Source organism: Felis catus, chromosome E2, assembly GCF_018350175.1.
Source record: "Felis catus isolate Fca126 chromosome E2, F.catus_Fca126_mat1.0, whole genome shotgun sequence".
NCBI classification, from domain to species: domain Eukaryota; kingdom Metazoa; phylum Chordata; class Mammalia; order Carnivora; family Felidae; genus Felis; species Felis catus.
The window spans coordinates 3,564,666-3,592,092 of record NC_058382.1 but is presented as its reverse complement, the minus strand read 5'-3'; the positions used below and the strand labels follow the sequence as shown (position 1 = coordinate 3,592,092).

Sequence of the window (27,427 nt, the reverse complement as noted above, 5' to 3'; positions counted from 1 at the left end):
CAAAAAAGTAAAAAACATAGTAGAAAAAAATTAAAGAAAAATATTTTTAGTAGAAGTGGAAAATAGAAATAAATTTTTTCTCTTTCTGTATTGAAGAATAAGAAAAGAAAAAAAATTGAATAGATGGACCAGCAAACAGACTGAAGTACGATTGAAATTACATCAGTTTCCCCTAGAAGTTGAACTATGAAGCACTTTGTAGTCCATAAACAAAGCAGGTGGAGAGGCTCGTGTTGTTCCTGAAGAGCGCGGTTGGCAGTTGGGTGGGGCTTCGTGTAACGGCTCGGTTCTCCACTAGATGGTGCTGCTTAGCTTACTGGGGTAGATGTTGCGGCGCACCTAGGCGTGTGTGCACATGCGCGGAGGGGCAAAAATGGCGTCACCCAGGTAGCGGGTCCCTTGTATCGGAACTCTGTTCTCTCGGCCAGCAGTCGCGCATTCATCCTCTGTGTCTGGCTTCCGTCCACTCCCCGCTTCCACACTGTCCGTTAGCAAGCTGTCAGGTTGCCAGGCAGCTCCTCCTTCCTGAATTTTATCTCAGACGCAGCTGTTTCCCGCCGGTCACTTCTGAGGGACTGCAGCTTTGTTCCGCTCAGACCTTCCGCGGGAGGGTCTCACCGAGCAATGGCTGGTGCCAGCCGCCGCCATGAACGTTCTCGAGACCGTGCTGCTGCCGAGGCCCCGAGACCGCAGCCGGGTGCCAGCCCGCCCCAGAAAAAGTTCACGCGGGCGTGTAGCAGCAGCGTTTCAGGGATTCTGGAAAATCACAACTCACATCTGGCGCCAGGCTTCACCCCCCAACGGCCTTGTTCCAGCACCAGCGAATGTGGTTGTTCTCCAGGATCCGCTGGGACCTTTGCCCCTGGGGATTCCTCCCAGAAGGGGAACGGCCTCCCATGTGGCCCGAGGACCTCGCTCTCTGCTCCTGGGGATTCGCCCCTCCCATCAGAGCTCCACCAGGTATGCAGCTGCGGAGCTTTGGACTCTGCGCTCCCCCTGTTTACAGAGTTTAATGGAATTTAAACCCTCTCCTTCTCCTTTCTCCCTTTTTTGTTCAGTCCCTTGCGTACACTTTCTTTTCTCTCCAGCCGCTTTCGGGCGTTGGGGGTGGGGGGATGCTTCCTGTACTCTCCCCCGACTCCGTCCTCTCTCCGCAAGCACAAACAGCTCCCTTCCCTCTGTGACTTTCTCCCCCAGTTCAGCTCTCCACGCCGCCGCGTACCTGTTGAATTCTGTGGTTCAGGCTGTGCAGATTGTTGTGTTAATCCTCAGATCAGTTTTCTAGGTGTGCAGGATGGTTCAGTGTTGATCTGGCTGTATTTCAGGGCTGCACAAAAACCTTCCATGCTGTTCCGCCATCTTGCCGCCCCCCCCCCCCCCCCTTCACAAGAGACACTTCAGGATAGAGAACAGAGTTGATGGAGGGAAGTGGGTGGGGGATGGGCTAGGTGGGTAATGGGTACTGAGGAGGGCACTTGTGATGAGCTTTCTTCTTCCTCTTAACGTCACTTAATTCCTATAATATCAATTCATGCTTGGCATTTAGCTGTAACTTAAATAATTTTCCCTCATCACCTTCAATCTGGAATCCATAAAACAGGTTATCTCTTTACCTTATGTTGTCCTGTTGCTTTAAAACTTTCCACCATGGGACTAATCCTGGTTCCTACATTAGACTTATTTGTGTAATTGTTTTATTAATTGGGCTTTCTCAGTGACACCAGATCTTCCATGAGGGCAGAGAATATATCCACTTTGCTCAACATTATCTCTTCATTTGGTGGCTGTGGGTTGACATGTTTTGCTATTTCTGAAATGAACAGGAGTAAGACTTACTGAATGGTGAATGGGTGAATAAATCAGTAAGAAGACGTGTTGGGCTAGTTATGGTGAGGAATCTTGAGCAATTAGAGAAGCAGTCATGTCACTGGGGGGAGAAACCTCATGGAATTTTCTAGTTTTTGAATTAGTGTTAGTGATTCTAAAAGCAGCGCCTAAGGCAAATATGTTAGTGCAGGTAGTTTCTTTGGCATCAAGGATGATGGGGCACCTGAATGGCTTAGTCAGTTAAACGTACAACTTCAGCTCAGGTCATGATCTCATGGTTTGTGGGTTCAAGCCCCATGTCAGGCCCTGTGCTGATAGCTCAGAGCCTGGAACCTGCTTCAGGTTCTGTGTCTCCCTCTCACACACACTCTCTTTCTCTCTCTCAAAAAAAATAAACAAACATTTAAAAATAATAAAAATAAGTAAATAAGAAAGAAAGAAAGAAAGAAAGAAAGAAAGAAAGAGATGGGGAGAGGGGTTCCTGAATTAGGGATTCTTTCCTAAGGTTGCTACAGTAGGTCATGTGGACCAGACTTTATCAGCATCTCCAAGAGAGAACAGAATACCATCCAGAGTTTTCCTTCCAAATGATGAGACACTTGGGAATATATTTATGGGCTCCCAGCCCCTGTTGCTTTAAGGTTCTCCCCAGCTAGGGATTGGGGTTGACATTGCTTCAGAGGAAGTCTCCACACCAAATGTGAGGATTCATGAGTGTCCTTGGGATGGGGTACCCATGGACATGCTTCTAAAACCTGCAGATCTAATATGAAGTCAGCAGTCAAGCAGAGGGAAATGAAATAGGGCTGCTTTAACATGTAAATTCAGGGGATTTCATGCAGTGTCTGCTCATTGGACTCCTGGACCTTCTGCAAATTTCCTCTTTTTATTCATACATTTGTATCTTATTATTATTATATAAACAGTTCATTCATCACAGAACACTCAGGAATCACAGAAAAGTAGGAAGAAGATATAAAAACCTGATAATCCTACAATTCAAACCAACCTGTGTTAATCCTGGTATTTGTTGCTAGTCTTTTCTCTCCATGGGAGTAATGCAAAATTGAGATGACCCATAAATACACATCCCTCTCTGTTCCCTCACTTCTTTGCTCAGTATGGTGTGTTTCTTCCCAGATGCTTAAATGTCCTTAATTCTGGTTTTAACTGGCTGGAGGTTGTCTCTAACCAGAGCTGTCTTGACCATATCTTCACTGAAAGATGAGTATTGAGGGCATTTCCACTTTTTGGGGTTCATAAACAGTCACCTCAGGCTGCACTGAGCTCACTGGTCAATTGTTCCCTTTACTTTGAATGTCTTCAGAGACCCAGTCATTTCACCAAAGACGTTGGAATTTGCTCCCATAATCCTAGAAAGCTAAACCTTCGATTTCCACAGCCTTCTGAACCCAAAGATAGAATTTATTTCATTTCTGTTTTGAGCTCTGCTTCCTCTTTCCCCTCCAACTTCTGTTTCGGTTCTGAAATGGGAAATTCCCATCATTCTTTAGGGAGAATAGAACTGAACGGTAGCCTGGAACAGACCACAACACCACATCATTTGAGGCTATCCCTGTTGGAACCCACGTTCATCTGGCTAAGAATTTTCTGGAAGGCCAAGGTAAGGAAAGGGTCATACCCAAAGGGCCTCTGGCCTCAGCATGTTATTGGGTTCTATCAGCTCTTAAAGAAACTTTCACAGGGGCACCTGGCTGGCTCAGGTGGAGGAGCATGTGACTCTCAGTCTTGAGGTCATGAGTTTGAGCCCCACGTTGGGTGCAGAGATTACTTAAAAAAAAGAAAGAGAGAGAAAGAAAGCACATATTCCTATCATTTCTTACTATTTTGTACTTTTGGATTCCTATTTTGCAACATCACTGTCCAGATTAGACACATATTTACAATTCTTGCATTTCCATAAATTTTTCATTGCATTCTATGAGCCTGGAAACCAGGCTGGTTGCCAACAAAAACCAAGGGGGTGGGTATTAAAACACTTAGAATGGACTCTAGCCATTTTTTCTTGTTTTTTTTTTTTTTGTTTGTTTGTTTGTTTGTTTTTCTGAAATTTTTTGCATTGCAAGACCTTGCCCTCACATGAATTATGGTGGTTCTACTCTGGTGGGGATATCAAGTGGAAAACAGAGTTGGAAAGGCGGGATGAGCCAGTTCTTTGAAGAATTTGAGGAGCAGGGAGAATTTGAGTGCGTAATTCTTAGGGAATTGGACAGCAAGGATGTGGGTGAGGAGGGCAAGATATTGAGCGAGAGTGCACAGCTAGAAGTGAAGTGACCTGGAAAGCCCTGGAGACCCGATGGTGAAAGTCACCCAGCAGTAAAAAATATCAAATGTGTTAGCTGTTATGAAATTAATTTGTAGGAACCTACAGCTTTCATACACACAAATAAATCCCAACTTTACCCTAAAGACCAATGACAGCAAGATAAGAAAATTCTAAGGAATGTATGTTTTACGCCATGTGCATAACTTGAAGCACACACAAATATATACCTTTCAGATATTTCTGAATGGTACCAAAAATTGACTTGCACAAAGAGAGACGTGCCTTTATCACTGGATGGAATGACTGGGTGTGGTAAGGGTGTGAGTTCTGTGTAAGCGAATTTATAAATGTGACTGAGTCCCCAAAATATACCCAGGAGCTCTCCTCAAACTAAGCAAGTTGATACAAAAGTTCACACAGATAAACGAAAATGGAAGAAGAGCTAGGAAAAAAGCAAAGTGCAGGTGTGGACGTAGGAGTGGGCTGGCTCAACCAAAGTGACCACGTGATTAAAACAAGTTGCTGTCGACACAGTAATAGACAGAAAAAAGCAACGTGATATAAAGTTCAGATGTAGACTCCAGGGCATATGGAAATTTAGTATGTGATAGATACTAACGAGATGGTATATCAACTCACTGGGGCAAAGATGGGATTGGGCAGAAAGGAATGAAATTAGACCCATAGGTCGCACGGTACACAGATTAAACTCCAGATAAAACAGAGATCTAAATGCAAACTAGGGGGCGCCTGGGTGGCGCAGTCGGTTAAGCGTCCAACTTCAGCCAGGTCACGATCTCGCGGTCCGTGAGTTCGAGCCCCGCGTCAGGCTCTGGGCTGATGGCTCAGAGCCTGGAGCCTGTTTCCGATTCTGTGTCTCCCTCTCTCTCTGCCCCTCCCCCGTTCATGCTCTGTCTCTCTCTGTCCCAAAAATAAATAAACGTTGGAAAAAAAAAATAAATGCAAACTAGGCGGCACCTGGGTGTCTCAGTCGATGAAGCATCAGACTCTTGATTTCTGTTCCGGTCATGATTCCAGGGTCGTGTGGGCTGCACGCTGACAGCACAGAGCCTGCTTGGGATTCTCTCTCTCCCTCTCTGCCTCTCCCTTGCTCACATACTTTCTCTCACTCTCTCTCTCTCTCTCTTTCAAAATAAATAACAAACATAAAAAAAAAACCCTAAACATAAAATAGGTGAACAAATGACCCACAAGGCATGTGAAGTAAACATGACTTTCGAGATGTAATTCAGTTATATGCCAATTCTCAATAAAGCTGAGAAAAATAAAAAAGAAATATTAAAAAAATAAAATATAACTCAAAATGCAGATGTAGTGCCAAGAAAATAATGGAAATACAGCTACATAAAAATAAACATATCTTAGGGCACCTGGGTGGCTCAGTCGGTTAAGTGTCTGGCTTCGGCTCAGGTCATGATCTCACGGCTTGTGGGTTCAAGCCCCGCGTCGGGCTGTGTGCTGACAGCTCAGATGCTGGAGCCTGCTTCAGATTCTGTGTCTCCCTCTCTCTCTTCCCCTCCCCTGCTTGTGCTCCGTCTCTGTCTCTCTCAAAAATAAATAAACATTAAAAAAACTTTTTAATTAAAATAAACTTCTTTTCATGACACAAAAAATAAGAAAAAGTCAAAACATAGGTGGAAAATCAAATATCTATAACATATATCAAAGATGCTGCATATATTTATATGTATATGCATACACATGTATATGAACATTATATAGATATAGATGTCAATTATTGAAGAAAAATAGACACATGGCAAACTATGTGAATAGGAAATTAATAAAAAAGATTAAAATGGCACTTACTATGATGAGCACTGGGTAATGTATAGTAGTGTTGAATCACTATATTGTATACCTGAGACTAGTATAACACTGTATGTTAACTATTATGGAATTTTTAAAAATACCAGAATAAAAATAAAAATAACTTAAAAATAATAAATAATAAAAATAAATATTCAGAATATTTCACAACAACAAAAGGAATAATCCAATGCCTGTGCTCTATTCTTTTCCAAATTAATTTTAATATTTTCCATGAAAATGAACACTCTTTTACAGCACAAAAATTAAAAAAAAAAAAGAAAATGGCACTTTAACACAAAAGTCTGTTCAGATTTACTTCTATGAAAAATGCAAATTTAAACTAAGCCGAAATGTTATTTTTTTCTATTTGGCAAAAAATAGAAACTTGCCAACTTGGTTTTACAAATCTGAGAATGAACAGAAATGCTTTCATATTGTTGGTAGGAATGCAAAATTGAACCCAGACCCTCAAAGTTCTATATCTTTGGGAAATACCAATTTCCTTAAAATAAAGGGATTGCTTTTTTGTGGAAAAAGAAATTGGACAGTTCACATTTAGGGGAAATTGTCATTATTTACCAAAACACCATATGCAAATTACGCTTTTGCCCAGGAAATGCCCTCCAAAATATGAGAAGATATATCCCAAGGTTACTAATTGAAGCATTATTTGTACTGGTGAACTAGTGGGAAATCGAGCTAGATAAACTGAAAAGGTAAAAGACAACAGAAAATTATCTTCTTTTTTTTTTTTAGAGTATAGTTGACCCAGAACGTTACATTAGTGTCAGGTGCACAAGAGAGTGATTCAACTCCTCTGTATGATAGGCTGTGTTCATCACAAGTGTAGCTGCCCTCTGTCACCACATGATGCCATCACAACATCATTGACCAGATTCCCTACGTTGTACCTTTTATTCTGTGACTTACTCGTTCCACAGCTGGAAGCCTGTGCCTCCCTCTCCCCTTCACCCCTTTTGCCCACCCCCCACCCCCATTCCCTTCCCCTCTGGCAACCACCAGTTTGTTTTCTGTATTTATAGATCTGATTCTGCTTTTTGTCTGTTTGCTTATTCATTTCTTTTGGGTTGTTTTTTTTTTTTTTTGATTCTGCATATACGTGAAAGCATATGGCATTTGGCTTTCTCTATCTGACTTATCTTACTTTGCACAATACACTCTAGGTCCAACCATGTTGTGGCAAATGGTAAGATTTCATCCTTTTCATGGCTGAGTAGCATCCCATTGTGTGTATCTGTCTATGTACACATCACAGCTTCCTTATCCATGATTGGGTTGCTTCCATATCTTGGCCTTTGTAGATAATGCTGCAGTAAACATAGGGATGAATATGTCTTTTCAAATTAGTGTTTTTATTTTCTTTGGGCAGATACCCAGGAGCGGAATCACTGGATCATATGGTAATTCTATATTAACTTTTTGAGGAACCTCCATACTGTTTTTCACGTGACTGCACGAGTTTGCCTTCCCACCAACAGTGCGTGAGGATTCCTTTTTCTCTGCATCGTCGCCAACGTTTGTTGTTTCTTGTGTTGTTGATTTCAGCCATTCTGACAGGTGTGAGGTGGTATCTCATTGTGGTTTGGATCTGTGTTTCCCTGATGATGAGTGACGTGGAGCATTTTTTCATGTGTCGGTTGGCCATCTGGATGTCGTCTTTGGAAAAGTGTCTACCCATGTCTTCTGCCCATTTTAATCAGATTATTTGTGTTTTTGGTGTTGAATTGTGTAAATTCTTTTTTTTCCCCAATATATGAAATTTATTGTCAAATTGGTTTCCATACAACACCCAGTGCTCATCCCAAAAGGTGCCCTCCTCGATGCCCATCACCCACCCTCCCCTCCCTCCCATCCCCCATCAGCCCTCAGTTTGTTTATATATCTTGGATATTAACCCTTTATCAGATACATTATTTGCAAATATCTTTTCCCATTCAGTAGGTTGCCTTTTTATTTTGTTGATGGTTTCTTTTGCTATGAGAGCTTGTTACTGTGATGTGGTCCCAACGATTTAATTTTCCTCTTGCATGAGGAGACATAGCTAGAAAAATGTTGTTATGGCCAATTTTAGAGAAATGACTGCTTGCGTTCTCTTCTAGGATTTTTATGGTTTCAGGTCTCACAATGGTGTCTTTAATCCATTTTGAGTGTATTTTTGTGCATGGTGTTAAGAAAGTGGTCCAATTTCACCCTTTTGCAAGAAAGTTATCTTTACATAAAGCGGATTTTAGGGTGAACTGTTAAATGAAAAGAACATACTAGTAAAGAGAAGAAAAAATGGTGCTGTAAGAACATCAGATATCAATATGAAGATATGGGGGAATCAGAAAGCCCAGATGCCGCTGCTTATTGTGGAATATTAGGAGTGGCCCCTGGGTGGCTCAGTCCATTAAGTGGCTGACTCTTGATTTTGACTCAGGTCATGATCTCGTGCATGGTTCATGAGTTCAAGCCCCACATCAGGCTCTGTGCTGACAGTGTAGAACCTGCTTGGGTTCCTCTCTCTCCCTCTCTCTCTCTCTCTCACTGCCCCTACCCTGCTTGGGCTCTCTCTCAAAAATAAATAAATACACATTTTTAAAAAGAAAGAAATACCAGGAGCTCCAGCTATGTTTCATAGGCATTTAAAAACAGTGAAATCCACAATATTATTTATATAAAAATGAATACCTCTGGGAGAAGAGAAGGCATTTGCTTCAGCATGATGGTCAGTGGCTGACAGAATCAGCTGGTGGAAATTTCATGGGGGAATATGATATGTACCTAGTCTCAAACTAGCTCCCCACAAATCAGTGACTGATTACAAAGGACTAATGGCAACTTCACTGTGGACAAACTTGGGGGGTGCCGAAGTTAAGCAAGTTCCGAAAGCAAAAATCCCACTAAGAAAAAATGAGGACAATGTCGCTGGAGTGGTACTCCACCCCAAAATGTACAGCCCGAATCTAAATGTGAGGTGCCGTCGGACAAACTTCTTCTTTTGTATGCACCATGGTTTCTTCCTCTGCAGAGCCTACCCCTTCTCATCAGCCCTCAGTCTTCTCCACTCACCACCCCAGCCATGACCAGCAGCTGCGAGGAAAGGTACTCAACGTCTACCACCAAAGTGCAGGGGGAGCCGGTCACCTGGGCAGGAACCACAAACCTTCTGACTGTCCAGCTCCGAACCTGGCTCCGGCCACTCTTCACTTGATGGCACATTTGGACAGCGCCTGCAATGCACAACTGTGTGCTTATGACAGGTAGAAATGGTTACCTGAGAAAGGAGAAGTCCACATCACATTTGGGACCACTATAGGGACTGACAAATGGGGAAATAGCTGTTCTGCTTCCTGTAAAATTTCAGTGTCAAAATGTGGACAGAGGTGGAGGGTAATGATGCCTACTCATGCACCATCTTGCTCAGCGTGGCCTTCCAGGCTCTGTCCCCTGGCCCCTCCACACAGCCCGGGGCCGGCAGGAAAGTCACTGAGGTTGTGAAACTCACTGCTGTACTCTGTGGGGCAGGGAAGTGAGTCATATTTATGATATCACTTTGTACTTTTAGAATAAGCCTTGAGTTCCACTTTATTTATTTATTTTTTAACATTTTTATTTATTTTTAAGAGACCCAGAGAGACAGAGCATGAACAGGGGGAGTGCAGACAGAGAGGGAGACATAGAATCCAAAGCAGGGTCCAGGCTCCGAGCTGTCAGCACAGAGCCTGACGTGGGGCTCGAACCCACAAACCGTGAGATCATGACCTGAGCCGAAGTCAGACGCTTAACTGACTGAGCCACCCAGGCGCCCCCTTGAATTCTACTTTAAAATTCCCCTCAAATTTATCTTCTTGGTGGTGTGTTACCAATTTACTATTCATTCACAAATAGCCTTAAACTAAGCATTGGCGATCAACTAAGCAAATATTATCCAAGCATTAATAATGTGTTTGTTTGCTATATAAACGTTCATGTATTATCTTTCACGTGCTGGAACACAGTGTGAGGTCTGCTGATGATTCAGCACTGAGAAGATGTGGCTTAGAATTCCGTGGCGGGGGTGGGGTGGGGCGCCTGCGTGGCTCAGTCGGTTAAGCATCCGACTTTGGCTCAGGTCACGATCTCACAGTCCACAGTCTGTGGGTTCGAGCCTTGCGTCAGGCTCTGTGCTGACAGCTCGGAGCCTGGACCCTGCTTCGGGTTCTGTGACTCCCTCTCTCTGACTCTCCTCTACTCGTGCTCTGTCTCTCTCTCTCTCTCAAAAATAAATAAAGATTACCAAAAATTTAAAAACCAAGATTTCCATGGGGGCAATTTGTTGCTGAATTCCTTTTGTTTGTCTACAGAGTCATTATAACAAATTCTGAAATGCACCCCCTACCCTGTCAGGGACAATTATTTATGAGGCAGAGAGAGACAATCTATGTGTGAATAGCATAAAACCGGTTTGAAGTGCAAAATTAGTCACTTCCATGAAAGTCCTAGACACCAGGTGATATTATTTTGGATCTGTAGGTGAAGGGGAGCCTAGTGGGGAGGAATTCAGGAGACGGTTAGGCCGAGATAGGAGTGGAGACTCACCAAGAGAGGCAGATTCAGATCTGGTATCTACCCTGAAATGGGAAGTAACAGAGTAAGAATTTCTGCGTAGGAGAAATGGGGAGGAAGAGCTCTTTCCAGGAGAATCTGTTTCTCCAGAGAGGAGGAAGTTAGGACCCGCGCCTCATGCACATTCACGTTTTGGAACGTGTGTTGGAAGTTGAGAGCGGACGGTATTGCCATGCCCTGTGTGCAGGCTTTTCAGTTTCTGAGCATTTTGTCTCCCCTCACTTAAGAACAATGCCATTGCCTTCTCTACTGGTAAAATAGTAACCTCTAGTCTCCTGCGGATTTTTTTTTTTCCTAAAAATGCATTGTTGACCTTACCATTTGGTTATAAATATTCAATTACTTCTGGAGACCCCCAAACTACTGATGTCTGAGTGGGCCAGTGAGAGTAAAGGCATAAAGAGGAGGTGTGATTAGTGGGTCCCTGAACCCACCCTTGTAGTTAGTTTTCTAGTTCTGGAATCTTTAGGCGGCACAGATATCCTCAACAACGGGCAGTGGTTTTCTGACACGTGGAGTAAGAGATTTGGCAAAGGAAAGGCCATGTGGAAGGCTCTGGAAACACGTCTCCCTACCGAAATAGTGGAACGAAGGTAATTCTGCACTCTTTTAAAAAAAATATTTATTTTTGGGGGGGAGAGCACAAGCGGGGGAGGGGCAGAGGATCTGAAGTGGGCTCTGTGCTGACAGGCTGACAGCAGTGAGCCCAACATGGGGCTCGAACTCATGAACTGCGAGATCATGACCTGAGCTGAAATCAGACGCTCAACCACCTGAGCCACCCAGGGACCCCAGTAATTCTGCACTCTTGAAGAGATTGCACAGATTTGCACCGCTATCGAGGACTCAAAAAGATACAGAGGTAGGTGTCTCAGACATCCCCACCCCACTCAACTTGCCTACTTGGTTTTCAGGGAAGGCATAGACGGGCCTTGGAGAAGCAGGCTCTTGTGTGTCAGGTCATTCCAGTTTCCACTTCTACTCCATCTGAAGGCCCATAGAAAAAACCCACCAATCCTCTTGGCACCTGCTGTGCAGCTCCTGATTGGTGGGTTTATTTTCTTGGCTCTTTCTGTAAAAGCCATCAGGTTCAGTATGCGGTTAGCCATCAGGGCCAGTTATACGCTGTCACTGTCCACATTCGGGGCCACGTTATGTCTCCAGCGCTGTGTTATCAAGGCTGTGGGGACTGTGACTGCCCCTCCATTACACAAGATATCACACAGGAACGCACCATGCTGATTGGATCTGTGAAACAGGGAGTAGCAACTCTTCTAGGTGCTTTGTAAGAGTGTGGGAAAGAAATCTCCCCAAATCTCAGGTTCCTGCTGCCTCGGTGAAATCTCTAGGAGCACAGCTGCCTGAGGCATGTTGAGATACCCCACCCAAGGTGAAGACTCATTGCTCTGTCTCATCCTTCTGATAAGGAGACAAAAATTCACTCCCTAGTGGGCCAACTTGGGAACGTGGAGACAACATACAGCTCCCTGGGCTTGCGACCTCCACCCGCTTACTGAGTGTCTTGAGAGGCTGTTGGCTTTGAGTGGTGAGAAACAAGAGAAACACTTGCAGTGGGCCCTGGCCTGAGTTGCATGACTCAAGACATGCAGTGGGGTTTGGAGCACCTGTGGCAGATGAGGTCAACATCCTTCAGCAGAGAACTATATGGATGAAGGAGGGCATAGATATTAGAGATTTTAGAACCACACTATGCCATTTCTGTAGAGAACTAGTCTCCTTTGTGAAAGACCTTCTGGGGTGCTCCTGGACTCCAGTAGACACAGAATGTCTGGACATGAGTCGTCATAAAGGTCCTTATGAGTGAAAGAAGGAGGCAGGGGGTCAGAGCCAAAGAAGTGACCCCAGAGCAGGTGGAGTGATGTGATGTCCTGAAGATGGCAGGGAAGATGTGAATGGATTCACTCCTGGGGCCTCTAGAAGGAACACAGTCTAGGGCACCTGGGTGGCACAGTCGGTTGGGCGTCCGACTTTGGCTCAGGTCATGACTCACAGCTCGTGAGTTCAGGCCCCACGTCGGGTTCTGTGCTGACAGGTCAGAGCCTGGAGCCTGCTTCTGATTCTGTGTCTCCCTCTTTCTCTGCCCCTCCTCTGCTCACTCGCTCGCTCTCTCTCTCAAAAATATACATTAAAAAAATAAGGATCACAGCCTGAGGACCCCCAGATTTTAGCTCAGGTGTGTCCATTTTGGACTTCAACCCTCCCAAACTGTACCATTGTAAATCTTCACAGTTTTACCCACTAGCTTGTAGTGACTGGTTATGGTAACAACACAACAGGAAAATAATACACCAGATACTTCGTTTTAAATTATGTTTCTTTTTTAGTCTGGGGGTTTTGTTTTGGTAGTCTGAGCTCTGCAAACTAGTTTGAATCAGTCCTGTCCAGTGATGTATTTCTGGGCCAGATACATTGCAAATACTTAACAAATACGTGTTGAAGCTTGGGTCACGAGGGGGTAGCAGGCCAGGAAGACAACAGTTTATGGATCAGGTGAGGCCTCGGATGTGGTCAAAATATCTGCAAAGCCTGCTGCCTTCTCCAGCCTCAGCCCTGGGGAAATGACAGCCAGGCTGTTCCCCTTCCTGCCTGGCTGCTGATGTGACAACCCCATGACCAGGCAGACCAGCCTCTGAGTGGCCACACCCTGTGCTTCTGTCTGTCCTCCAAGCACCAAGGTCCCTCCATCTGCACAACAGGGACAGAGGCAGGAGACATCATGACCCCCACCCTCACGACCCTGCTTCTCCTCGGTGAGATCTCAGGAGGGGAGAGGACGCCCTAGTCTGGGAGGAACCTGCGTCACAGCCAGGCCCTGGGCTGTTAGAGACCCCAAGCACAGGAAGCTCGTGGGAAGGAGGGGTTCTGCTCAGGATTTGGGGCAACCCTCTCACAGGAACTCTTTTCCAGGGCTGAGTGTGGGACCCAGGACCCGAGCTCAGGCAGGTGAGTGTGTCCCCAGGTGTTCCATCCCACCTCCTCACTGGGGACAGGGGTCACCCACCAGGCAGCGGGGAATGGAGAACAGCAGTTCTGGGCGGATGGAGAGGGGACATCTGGGGGTTTGGGGCTGAGCTGGGAACTGGGGATGGGGAAGGTCTTGTGACCGAGCCTCTGTTTCCTTCCAGGGACTCTCCCCAAACCCTCCATCTGGGCTGAGCCAGGATCTGTGGTCCCCCGGGGTAGCGCTGTGACCATTTGGTGTCAAGGAATCCTGGAGGCCCACGAGTTCCATCTGAATAAAGACGGATACTCAGTGCCATGGGACAGACAGAAGCCACTGGAGCCTGGGAACAAAGCCAAGTTCTCCATCGGATACATGACAGAGCTCTATGCAGGCCGATATCACTGTTCCTGTCAAAGCCCCACTGGCTCCTCAGAGGGCAGTGACCCCCTCGAGCTGGTGGTGACAGGTGCGAGCCCCCTCAGGGTCCCCACCCCAGGCTCTGCCCTCAGGGAGGGGGTCTGCTCCCAGAGCGTCTCCCTCTCACAGTCCAGCCCTGGGGATACTGTGGGGGGATCTGGGTCCTATTTAACGTGTCCCTTCCTCCTCTCCTAGGTTTCCAGGCCAAACCCACTCTCTCAGCCCTGCCGAACCCCATGGTGACTTCAGGAGGGAAGGTGACCCTCCAGTGCACCTCATGGACAGGATTCCATAGGTTCGTCCTGATGAAGGAAGGAGAACCCAGACCCGCCTGGACCCTGGACTCCCAGCAACCCACCAGTGGACAGTTCCAGGCCCTGTTTCCTGTGGGCCCTGTGACCCCCAGCGCCAGGTGGACGTTCAGATGCCATGGCTATTTCAACAACACTCCCCAGGTGTGGTCACAGCCCAGTGACCCCCTAGAACTTCTGGTCTCAGGTGAGGGAGTCTGATTTTTGTTGCCTCTGTGTTTTGACCACCAGACAGGTTATGGAGGCTCTGCTCCCAGGGGAGCCCCAGATCAGAGGGTGGGGTGAGGGGGACACGGGATCTCACAGGTCAGAGACACAGAATGTGAGAGACACTGAGACTTGGGGGTCAGGACAGGAGAAGAGAGGTTTGGGGAGAATCTGCTCCCCAATCCACGACTGGTTGTCTCCCAGGTATGTCCAGGAAGCCCTCCCTCCTGACCCAGCAGAGCCCTGTCGTGACCCCTGGACAGAGGCTGACCCTCCAGTGTCGCTCTGACATCGGCTATGACAGATTCGCTTTGTACAAGGAGGGGGCACATGACCTTCCCCAGCACCTTAGCCTGCAGCCCCAGGCTGGGCTCTCGGGGGCCGACTTCCCCCTGGGCCCAGTGAACAGCTCCCACGGGGGCCGGTACACGTGCTATGGTGGACACAACCTCTCCTCCGAGTGGTCGGCCCCCAGTGACCCCCTGGACATCCTGGTCACAGGTGAGGGGACACGGGTTCAGTCAGGGCCCCCGACTCTGCACAGGCCCTGCTGGGGGTGTCCCAGGTGGTGGTGGCTGGGGTCAGGGGTGTGGGGTCCCCAGGGAGGGAGAGAGACAGAGAGACAGGGGATGGGGAAGGGGAGAGACTCAGAGGACAGACAGGCAGACTCAGTTCAGAGCAAGGATGGACAGCCCCTCACCTGCCTTCCTCTCTCTAGGACAGCTCTCCTACACACCCTCCCTCTCAGTGCAGCCAGGACCCACGGTGGCCTCAGGAGAGAATGTGACCCTGCTGTGTCAGTCCTGGAGCTCTGTGAACACTTTCCTTCTGTCCAAGGAGGGGGCAGCCGACCCTCCCCTGCGTCTTAGATCAAAGTACCGAGCTGGACATTACCAGGCCAAATTCTCCATGAGTCCTGTGACCTCAGCCCAGGGGGGGACCTACAGGTGCTACGGCTCATATAGCACCTCCCCCCACCTGTTGTCACACCCCAGTGACCCCCTGGAGCTCCAGGTCTCAGGTGAGGGGCCCCAGCCCTGTCCCCTCTGTGTCCCAATGTTGTCTTCAGGGCCCTGTGCCCAAGAGAGCCCTGGGCTGAGACATAATGGAAGGGGCTCAGGGGAAGTGTCACCCGAGGGGTCCGCCCCTCAGAGCACAGGAGGGAAACACGCCCCTCCCTCCCTGCCCCTTTCCTTGTCCCCGTCACCACAATGCTCCAGGTGGAGGAGGAGGGCCCTGGGGGCCGCAGGGCAGAGGGAGAAGACTGTTAAGCAGAGACAGGGTCTTGAAGGGAAACTCCAGCCCCCTCCTCTACTACTGCCTTTCCCCCCAGGATCCTCTGGAGAGTCCGGCCCCCCAGCCACAGATCCCAGCTCAACAGCTGGTGAGTCACAGTGGCTTCTGTCCAGGGCTTTCCTTCCCGTGTTTCAGAGATGCCAGGGCGGCCACCAGGCTCCAGGGGCTCTGAGGCCAGGGGGAGGAGGGCTGGGGTGGTCATGGCAGAGGGAGAGGGTGGGGGCCCAGCTGGGGAAGAGGCAGCCCCCTCTGCCCACCCCCCACCTTCCCCGACACCAGGAGCCTCTGCGGGCAAGTGAAGGTCTCTGTCAGGAGGAGGCGGGTGGGTCCATGGGAGCAGGGGTTGGTTACACCGTCAGTTCAGGCACCTCTGGAGACATTGGCTTGGACACGCCCCTCCCCTGCCTGGGCCTCAGTTTCCCCAGGTGTAAAGGAGAGAGTCGTGGCCCAGATTAGATTTCCCCTCAGTTCTGGCCGTGGCTCCGGCCCCCTCCGGGGGGAGAGGAGGGCTCACGGGGAAGCCTCTCCGGGTTGGGATTCTATGGGGACCTGGCCCTCTGCAGCAGTGGGATGACCCTGGAGGGGGAGGGGCGGGAGGACAATGGCTGGGGGCCTTCAGGTAGTGAGAGGAATCTGGAAGGACCCTCGGCCCCAGACGAAGACGCTGGGACAGACCCACCTGCAGATGAGGAGCCCAGAGCCCCAAGCTGGTGTCGGCCTGGGGGGGCAGCATGAGGAGAGCGCAGGGAACCCACAGCCCGGGTTCCAGTCCCAGCCCTGCCGCCTCCACGCTGGGCCACCTGGGACACGTGATCAGCCTCCCTGTGCCTCACTTTCCTGTCTGTGGAGTGGGGGGACAGGGGTGGGGCGGCAGTCCCCTGCTGCGTGACCCTTGACAGGGTCAGAGGTGAATGCCCAGAGCCCAGCACGTGCCTGGCACACAGCAGGCGCCCAGTTAAATGGCATCACTGGCTCCCTTCACGGTGTGGCTCTGCCCAAGGTCCCAACCGGTACCTGTACGTCCTCATCGGGGCCGCGGGGGCCTTCGTCCTGCTGCTCTGCCTCCTCGTCGTCCTCCTCGTCCGTCGCCAGCGTCAGGGCAAAGGCAGGAAGCCGGGTGAGAAGGGACGGGGGTGACCAGCCCCAGGGGGGGTGCCTCTCCCGCGGGTGGATGGAGAGTGGCTCAGGGCACCAGCCAGAGGGAAACCAGATGCGGGAAAGGCCAGCGTGGAAAGACACTTCTGCAGAGTCTCACGTCGGAGAGGCTAGAAAGAAAACACCTAAGGTCGGCACCCATGTGCCAATTGAAGGTGTTTTCTTCTCTTCCGTCTCGGGAGATGTTGAAATACGGGCAATATGTGTGAAGGGTTCCTTTCCTCTGGGATCACGTGGCGGGGGTCGGAACCTCCCAGCCCAGGGGGGAGGCTGATTCCCAACTTCCTGCAGGGGCCGCAGACCCAGAGCCCCAGGACAGAGGCCTGCAGGACAGGTAACTCGTGCCCGGAGACCCCTGGCCCCCACCCGCCCGCCCGTCTATGCCCCCTAACACCCCATCTCCTCCCCAGCTCCGGGCCAGCTGCCGCCACCCAGGAGGAGACCCTCTGTGAGAGGAGTGGGGCCGCCCCGGGGGCTGGGGGCTGGGAGGGGCTGGGGGCTGGGAGTGAGGACGGCGTTCCTGCACGTGTGGCCTCGGCCCCTCACCCGCCACTGGAGCCCCTGGACCGCGGGGTGGGGTGTGAGCCCAGGGGACCTTGCCAAGAGACACGCCCCCCTTTCTGCCCCAGCAGATGCCGCCGTGCAAGACGCACAGCCCGAGGAGGGGGTGGAGCTGGACCAGCGGGTGAGACCCCTGCGCCCGTGCAGACCCCGAGGGCCCTCCTGGTGCCAAACGTAAACCAACGGACACTCCTGTGTCCTCACGCCACCCGGTCGTGGCGGTGTCCCACGGGTGCCCTCTCCCTCCTTGGGCACCCCGGGGCCTCTTGCCGTGACCTCGCGGGACCTCCCACATGCCCCCCTTGACTGGTCCTCACCCGCCGTCGGACTTCCGGTTGTTGGGGTGCTCGCCCAGGTCTCAAGAGGGTGCGTGAAGAAAGGAATCACCCGCAGGTCTCTAGGCCCCATTCGTTCATTTGCCCGGCAAATGTGCACGGAGAGCCCACCGTTTACCAGGCCCCACCTAGTGCTGCAGGCACGACAGTGAGCAAACCTGACCCACGTTCCGCGAGCTCACCTCGTGGGCGACAGACCCTTTACGAGGAAGTGGGCGGTGTCCTGGAGTGCAAAGTGTGGCTGGGGAAAATAAGGCAGGAGGTGGGGGTAGCAGGCGCAAAGGTCCTTAGGCAGCAACATGCGTTTTCAGGAAGGTGGGGGTGGCGGCCATGTGGTTGGAGCCAAATGAGCAAGAAACAGTGTCAGGAGCAGATTCAGAGCCGTAGGAAGCACCCAGATGCCCCAAGGCTCAGGAAGTCCCTGAGGAGTCCACCAGGAGATTGACCTAAGCTGCCTAAAAGTTCGAAAGCATCACTCTGGCAACAGTGTGGAAAATTCACCGAGGCTGTCGAGTGGAATCAAGGAGACGAATCTCCCCCTCACTGTCTGTCTCCAGCAGGACGCGGAGGATGGAGACCCCCAAGGAACGACGTATGCCCAGGTGAGCCACTCAAGATCAAGACTCAGTCGGGGACCGGCCACTTCTCCTTCCCCCCTGTGGGGGGGATTGCCGGACACAGAAGCAGAGGAAGACAGGCAGATGGACAGTCAGGTGGGTCCTCTCTTCTCCAGGCTCCCAGGCTCGCCCCACCCCAACCACACACCTCCCCTCTCCCTCTGCCCACTGCAGGCTGCCGCATCTGACGCCCCCCCAGATGTGACCTACGCCCAGCTGAACCGCTTGACGCTCAGACGGGAGACGAGTGCACCCCATTCCTCCCAAGCCGGGGAGCCTCCAGCAGAGCCCAGCGTGTATGCTGCTCTGGCCATCCGCTAGCCCAGGAAGGACCCACAGCCCACACTCCAGGGAGGGGACCGCGGGGACCCCAGGAGGCGCAGGAGCTGCCCACAGAGGCCGCCTAATGGCCCCAGCCAGCTTGGACTCCTAACATAGACCAGTAAGAACTCCTGGGACCCTCTGGGAGTGACCGGATTCTGCCATCAAAGATAGCTAGAGCCCCTACATTTTGGAAATAAAGCAACAGACTTCTCAATAATTCGTGAGCAAAATGAGAAACCCAAAATGGAAATGGGAAAATGCTTACGCTGAATGATAAGGCAAACGTTACACATCAGACCTATGGTGCAGGAAAATTAACAACCAGGAATGAATATATTAGAAAAGAAAAAGCCTAAAATTAACAACTCAGGCAACAAGAGATGTTGGTGAGGATGCAGAGAAAGTGTATCTCTTTTGCACTGCTGGTGGGAATGCAAACTGGTGCAGCCACTCTGGAAAACAGTATGGAGGTTCCTTAAAAAAACTAAAAATAGAACTACCCTACAACCCAGCAATTATACTAGTTAGGTATTTAGCCAAGGGACAGAGGTATGCTGTTTCAAAGGGACACATGCACCCCAATGTTTACAGCAGCACTATCAACAATAGCCAAAGTATGGAAAGAGCCCAAACGTCCATCGATGGATGAATGGGTAAAGAAGATGTGGGGTGTGTGTGTGTGTGTGTGTGTGTGTGTGTGTGTGTAAAATGGAGTATTACTCGGAAATCAAAAAAGAATGAAATCTTGCCATTTGCAACTATGTGGATGGAACTGGAGGGTATTATGCTAAGCGACCTAAGTCAGTCAGAGAAAGACAAATATATTATTTCACTGATGTGGAATTTTAAGATACAAAACAGATGAACATAAAGGAAGGGAAGCAAAAATAATAATAAACAGGGAGGGAGACAAACCATAAGAGACTCTTAAATACAGGGAACAAACTGAGGGTTGCTGGAGGGGAGGAGGTGGGGGGCTAAATGGGCAAGGGACATTAAGGAGGACACTTGTTGGGATGAGCACTGGGTGTTATATGTAAGTGATAAATCACTAAATTCTATTCCTGAAATCATTTTTACACTATATGTTAACTAACTTGGATGTAATTTTTTAAGAAGAAGAAGAAAGGAAAAGAAAAAAGCCTAAAAAGTCAATGATCCAAGTTATCATACCAAGAATTTAGAGGAGGAAAGAAGCAAATTATTCCAAATGAAGGTAGAAGGAAGGAAATCATAGTGATAAGAGTAGCTACTAATGAGGACGAACAAAAAATAAAGAAGAATCAATAAAGCCCAAAATGTTCATTTTTTAAAACAATCACATTTATAAATCCTAGTCAAAATGGCCAAGAGTGGGGGGAACCCATTATCATTTTCAGGAGGACATCACATCCTACCGACTTTAAATCAGTAATAGAACATGATGATCGATTGTATGCCAATATATTAGAAAATGTAGATGAAATGAACACAATCCCCAAAAATACAAGTTTCCAGAATGATGAAGGATAAGTAGAAAATATGTATCACCTTATGTATACATTAAATGCATTGACTCTGTGATCAAAAATCACCCCCCAACTGAAGTGTGAGGAAACTGACAGAAATGGAGAGCAGATTAGTGGCTGTCAGGTCTGGGGGTGCAGAAATGGTGAAGTGTTGGCCAAGATTATAGGTATAAGATTAAGAGATATATAGTTAGTTCTAAGATTATACATTCTGGGGATCTAATGTACAGCATGGTGACCATAGCTATACTGTATCATCTTGAATGTGGCAAAGAGAGTAGATCTAAGATGTTCTCATCATATCAAAAAGGCAGCTATGTTATGGGATGGAAGTGTTAGCTAATGCCATAGTGATAATCATCTTGTAATATATACATGTGTCTGTTGAGGAGGCTTCATTGGCAATTTCCTCCAAACACTTACAAAACACACACACACACCAGAATTACACAAGCCTTTCTTGAGAATAATAATAAAAAAGGAAGTAATATTTTATCAGGCTAGGAAAATATTGACACCAAAGCCTGGAAAGGAATTTATAGAATGGGAAAGGCACGGAACGATGTCTCACATAAACTTAGATGTAAATCTCTAAACAAAACATTCACAAATAAGATTCAGCAGTATATAAAAAGGACAATACATCATGACCATACTGGATTTTGCAGGGGAGAGGAAGAACAGAGTAGCTTAAAGTATTAAAAATCAATCAATATAATCCAGTACATTAACAGAATAAGTTAAAAAAAAAAGACCATCTCACAAACTAGTGGTTGCCAGAGGGGAAGAGGGTGGGGATGGGTGAAGCAAATGAAAGAGCTTAAAAGGCATAAACTTCGAGCTATAAAATAAACGAGCCACAGGGATGAAAAATACAGCATAGGGAATATAGTCAATAATATTGTAATAATTTTGTTTCTGATACTAAATAACTACACTTCATATAGTGAGCATTTCATAATGCATGTAATTGTTGAATCACTATACTGTTCACCTGAACCTAATATGTCAATGTAGATGATTGTACTTTAGTTAAAAATTAAAAAATGAAGAAATCTCAACAGGTGCAGACAAAGCTTTTGATAAAATACACCAACAATTCATCATGAAAATACAAACTCATCAGATATAAAAGGTTGTTTCTTAGAACTTACAGAGGCATATTTAGCAATCACCACCTAGCCAATCATTTTTAAAGGTGAGAACTTGAAGTCCTCTCTCTGATTGGAAATGATGCAAGTATGTTTCCTATGACCATTTGTATTCAGCATGGCATTGAATTTATTTAATTGGAGGTACCAACCAATTAAATGAAGCAAAACAAAGTGATAAGCACTGAAATGGATAAGAATAATAATTGTATTGCTTCAAGATTACACAGGTGTGTGCACAGAAGATAAAAATATAAAGATGTATTATCCAAATTAAAAAGTTTCCTTGCCATTTGCAGTGACGTGGATGGAGTTAGAATGCATTATGCTAAGTGAAATAAGGCAATCAGAGAAGACAAATATATGATTTCCCTCATATGTGAAATTTAAGAAAGAAAACATGAACATATAGGAAATAGAGGGGGGAGAGAGAAGAGAGGGAAACAAACCATAAAGACTCTTTAGAGAACAAACAGGGTTGATGGAGAGAGAAGAGAGGGAAACAAACCATAAAGACTCTAGAGAACAAACAGGGTTGATGGAGTTGGGTGGGGGATGGGCTAGATGGGTGATGGGTATTAAGGAGGACACTTGTTGGGATGACCACTGGGTGTTGTATGTAGGTGATGAATCACTAAATTCTACTCCTGAAAATAAGATTGCACTGTATGTTAACTAAATTTTTTTTTTAATTCCAGATTTACTGGATACATGATCAATATTTAGAAATCAGTTGCATTCAGAGTTCCAGTTCTGGATGAAGATAGAGTAGGTGGATGCCCCCCTATTTCTTTATACCGGTGAGACTGATTATTTACTTCTGACCTCCAGAATTATAATAAATCTATGTTATCTTAAGATACCAAGTTTGTGGTCATTTATGACAACAGCAATTAGAAACTAATACAACCACTTAAATTTTCTTTTGATTAATGTTTGCATAGTACATTTTTCATTCTTCTACTTTTTTATGTTTTTATTTATTTTTTGAGAGAGAGAAATAGAGTGTGAGTGGGGGAGGGACAGAGAGAGAGAGAAGGAAACACAGAATCTGAAGCAGGCTCCAGGCTCTGCACTGTCAGCACAGACCACGATGTGGGACTTGAACTCACAAACTGTGAAATCATGACCTGCGCTGAAGTTAGATGCTCAACTAATTGAGCCACCCAGGCACCCCTCTTCTACCTTTTCATGTGGTTACATTACATAAAATTCACCATTTTAACCATCACTAAAGCCTTAATTCAGTGGCATGAAGTATATTTACCATCTTAGATAATCATCACCACTATCCATTTCCAGAACACTGTTATTATACCAAATGGAAACTCCCTACACATTAAATAATTATTCCCATGTCCCTTTGCCACCAGCCCTTGTCAATCTCTGTTCCAATTCCTATGTCTGTGACTTTGTCTACTTAGTACATCTAAGTGGAATCATACAATATGTGACTTTTTGTGTCTGGATTTTTTACTTAGCACAATGTTTTCAAGATTCATCCACATTGTTCATTCTTTTGCTTTTCACCGATTTACACCATTATATTTGAAGTGAATTTCTTATAGACTGCAAATAGAGTTTTGCTTATAGTTGTTTTTCTTTTTTTCATCTTTAATTAATTTTTTTTAAATTTACATCCAAGTTAGTTAGCATATAGTGCAACAATGATTTCAGGAGTAGATTCCTTAATGCCTCTTACTCATTTAGCCCATCCCCCCATCCCACAACCCCTCCAGTAACCCTCTGTTTGTTCTCCATATCTAAGAGTCTCTTATGTTTTGTCCCTCTCCCAGTGTTTATATTGGGAAGCAAAACTAATATAGTTGTTTTTCTTAAGCCCATCTTAAAATCTTTGTCTTTTAAGTGTTGTATTTAGATCATTTACATATAGTGTAATTCCTGATAAGATTGTTATTAGATTTCCCATTTTATTTTTGTTTGTCCCCTCTTTTGTTTGTTCTTCTATTTTTCCTCTTCTGCCTTTAAAAATATTTTATTGACATTTTAACAATATTTATTCTTCTAATTCATGATCATGGAGTGTTTGTCCATTTCTTTGTATTTTCTTCAATTTCCTTCATAAGCTTTCTATAGTTTTCAGCATACAGATCTTTTACATCTTTGTTTAGGTTTATTCCTAGGTATTTTATGGTTCTTAATGCAATTGTGAATGGGATCGGTTTCTTTATTTCTCTTTCCATTGCTTTATTATTGGTGTATAAAAATGCAACTGATTTCTTTACATTAATTTTCTACCCTGCGACTTTGCTGAATTCATGTATCAGTTCTAGCAGACTTTTGGTGGAGTCTATCAGGTTTCCCATGTGCAGTATCATGTCGTCTGCAAAAAGTGAAAGTTTGACTTCATCTTTGCCAATTTTGATGCCTTTGATTTCCTTTTCTTGTCTGTTTGCTGATGCTAGCACTTCCAACAGTATGTTAAGCAACAGCAGTGACAGTGGACATCCCTGTTGTGTTCCTGATCTCAGGGGGAAAGCTCTCAGTTTTTCCCCATTGAGGATGATATTAGCTGTGGGCTTTTCATAAATGGCTTTTATGATGTTCCTTCTATGTTCCTTCTATCTCGACTTTCTCGAGGGTTTTTATTAAGAAAGGATGCTGTATTTTGTCAAATGCTTTTTCTGCATCTATTGACAAAATCGTATGGTTCTTATCCTTTCTTCTATTAATGTGATAGATCACATTGATTGATGTGAGAATATTGAAGCAACCCTGCAGCCCAGAAATGAATCCCGCTTGATCATGGTGAATAATTCCTTTTATATGGTGTTGAATTCGATTTGCTAGTATCTTGTTGAGAATTTTTGCATCCGTATTTATCAGGGATATTGGCCTGTAGTTCTCTTTCTTTGCTGGATCTCTGTCTGGTTTGGGAATCAAAGTAATGCTGGCCTCATAGTATGAGTCTGGAAGCTTTCCTTCCCTTTCTATTTTTTGGAACAGCCTGAGAAGGATAGGTATTATCTCTGCTTTAAATGTCTGGTAGAATTCCCCAGGGAAGCCATCTGGTCCAGGACTTATTTGTTGGGAGATTTTTGATAACTGATTCCATTTCTTCACTGGTTATGCATCTGTTCAAATTTTCTATTTCTTCCCTTTGACTTTTGGAAGTGTGTGGCATTCAATGCAATAGCAATCAAAATTGCACCAGCGTTCTTCTCAAAGCTGGAACAAGCGATCCTAAAATTTGTATGGAATTACAAAAGACCCCGAATAGCTAAAGTATTATTAAATTTAAAAAGTTTTTAATGTCTATTTATTTTTGCAGAGAGAGAGACAGACAGAGCATGAGTGGGGGAGGGGCAGAGAGAGAGGGAGACACAGAATCTGAAACAGGCCCCAGGCTCTGAGCTGTCAGCACAGAGCCTGATGCTCGAACTCACAGACAGCGAGATCATGACCTGAGCCGAAGTCAGACCCTCAACCAACTGAGCCACACAGGTGCCCCACCAAAGTAATATTGAAGAAGAAAACCAAAGTGGGAGGCATCACAATCCCAGACTTTAGCCTCTACTACAAAGCTGTAATCATCAAGACAGTATGGTGTTGGCACAAAAACAGACACATAGACCAATGGAATAGAATAGAGACCCCAGAATTGGACCCACAAATATATGGCCAACTAATCTTTGACAAAGCAGGAAAGAGTATCCAATGGAAAAAAGACAGTCTCTCTAACAAATGGTGCTCGGAGAACTGGACAGCAACATGCAGAAGAATGAAACTAGACCACTTTCTTACACCAGTCACAAAAATAAACTCAAAATGGATGAAAGACCTGAATGTGAAACAGGAAACCATTAAAACCCTAGAGGAGAAAGCAGGAAAAAACCTCTTTGACCTCAGCCGCAGCAATTTCTTACTTGACGCATCTCCAAAGGCAAGGGAATTAAAAGCAAAAATGAACTATTGGGACTTCATCAAGATAAAAAGTTTCTGCACTGCAAAGGAAACAATCAACAAAACTAAAAGGCAACTGACAGAATGGGAAAAGATATTTGCCAATGACATATCGGATAAAGGGCTAGTATCCAAAATCTATAAGGAACTCACCAAACTCCACACCTTAAAAACAAAAAATCCAGTGAAGAAATGGGCAGAAGACATGAATAGACACTTTTCTAAAGAAGACAGAAGACATCCAGATGGCCAACAGACACATGAAAAGAAGCTCAACGTCAGTCCTCATCAGGGAAATACAAATCAAAACCACACTGAGATAACACCTTACGCTGGTCAGAGTGGCTAAAATGAACAAATCAGGAGACTATAGATGTTGGCGAGGATGTGGAGAAACAGGAACCCTCTTCCACAGTTGGTGGGAATGCAAACTGGTGCAGCTGCTCTGGAAAACAGTGTGGAGGTTCCTCAAAAAATTAAAAATAGATCTACCCTATGACCCAGCAATAGCACTGCTAGGAATTTACCCAAGGGATATAGGAGTGCTGATGCATAGGGGCACTTCTACCCCAATGTTTATAGCAGCACTTTCAACAATAGCCAAATTATGGGAAGAGCCCAAATGCCCATCAACTGACAAATGGATAAAGAAGATGTGGTTTATGTATACAATGGAATACTACTTGGCAATGAGAAAGAATGAAATCCGGCCATTTGCGGCAACGTGGATGGAACTGGGGGGTATTATGCTAAGTGAAATAAGTCAGGCAGAGAAAGATAGATAACGTATGTTTTCACTCATATGTGGATCCTGAGAAACTTAACAGAAGACCATGGGGGGAGGGGGAGGGGGGGAATGTTACAGAGAGGGAAGGAGGCAAACCATAAGAGACTCTTAAATACTGAGGACAAAGCGAGACTTGATGGAGGGTGGGGGAGTGGGGAAAATGGGTGATGGGCATTGAGGAGGGCACCTGTTGGGATGAGCACTGGGTGTTGTATGGAAACCAATTTGACAATAAATTATATTTAATATATAAAAAAGAAAGTAGGGGTAGAAGGGTAGAAGGGACATACCTCAAGATCATAAAGGCCATATGCAAAAGACACGCAACTAATATCATCCTCAATGAGGAAAAACTGAGAAATTTCCCACTATGAACTCCACCATGAAATATCAAGACACAGATGTCATGGGTATACTGTGCACACCAGCAGTCTCCTGTTCTGTCTCCATCTCTGCAAAATTCCCAGCCAGTGACCCCTTGGATGGCTGCCCAATATCCTCCTCACTGCTCTTCTTCCAGAACTCACCATATCCACCAGACTCCCTGTTCCCCAAGTACTTCAGTCTGTGCATTGCATCTGACAAAGTGTCCTCAACATTGTTTTCCAATTTTATATTCTGCTCTTCATCTGTGTCTTCTCAATGATGGTAAAAATAGTTTCAGACTGTTCCATCTAGTCTTTTTTTTTAAGTTTAATTCAAGTTAATTAACATACAGTGCCATTTTGGTTTCAGGAGAGGAACCCAGTGATTCATCTCATACATATGACACCCAGTGCGCATCCGAAAAGTGCCCTTCTTAATACCCATCACCCACTCAGCCCATTACCCCACCCACCTCCCCTCCAGCAACCTTCAGTTTGTTCTTGGTTTTTAACAGTCTCATGGTTTGCCTCCCTCTGTTTTTATCTTGTTTTTCTTTCCCTTTTGCCATGTTCATCTGTTGTCTTTTTAAAATTTCACATATGAGTGAAATTATTTGATATCTGTCTTTCTCGGACTGACATAATTCACTTCGCGTAATGCTTTCTAGTTCCATCCACATTGTGGCAAATGGCAAGATTTAATTTTTTTTGTTCCCTGAGTAGTATTCCATTGAGTACATCTTTATCCATTCTTCTGTCAGTGGATATTTGGACTCTTTCCATACTTTGCCTATTGTTGATAGTACTGCTAGAAACATTGGGGTACATGTGCCCCTTTGAATCAGCATTTTTGTATCCTTTGATTAAATACCTATTAATGCAATTGCTGGGTTGTAGGGTAGTTCTATTTTTAATTTTTTGAGGAACCTCTACACTGTTCTCCAGAGTG

The 27,427-nt window shown here is 46.1% G+C and overlaps 1 protein-coding gene across 22 annotated transcripts; it reads left to right on the top strand.

Annotated features, from left to right (window-relative positions):
• The first annotated feature begins 321 nt into the window (after window positions 1-321).
• Window positions 322-22,260, top strand: LOC101094804 (leukocyte immunoglobulin-like receptor subfamily B member 3). Of its 22 annotated transcripts, XM_045045986.1 has the most exons (19): window positions 322-960; window positions 3,342-3,451; window positions 7,338-7,368; window positions 8,979-9,210; window positions 11,025-11,148; window positions 11,246-11,417; window positions 13,484-13,519; window positions 13,702-13,986; window positions 14,133-14,435; window positions 14,660-14,956; window positions 15,174-15,476; window positions 15,789-15,839; window positions 16,752-16,868; window positions 17,198-17,240; window positions 17,317-17,354; window positions 17,536-17,591; window positions 18,360-18,515; window positions 18,594-18,861; window positions 22,101-22,260. In XM_045045986.1, exons 8-18 carry the CDS (start codon window positions 13,893-13,895, stop codon window positions 18,738-18,740), a joined length of 1,605 nt encoding a protein of 534 aa, XP_044901921.1. In that variant the 5' UTR covers window positions 322-960; window positions 3,342-3,451; window positions 7,338-7,368; window positions 8,979-9,210; window positions 11,025-11,148; window positions 11,246-11,417; window positions 13,484-13,519; window positions 13,702-13,892; the 3' UTR covers window positions 18,741-18,861; window positions 22,101-22,260. The 22 variants fall into 22 exon arrangements, with proteins under 22 accessions (XP_044901921.1, XP_044901918.1, XP_044901920.1 ...); XM_045045983.1 differs by lacking the exon at window positions 7,338-7,368; XM_045045985.1 differs by lacking the exon at window positions 7,338-7,368 and having other exon boundaries at window positions 11,010-11,148.
• Window positions 22,261-27,427: the final 5,167 nt, after the last annotated feature.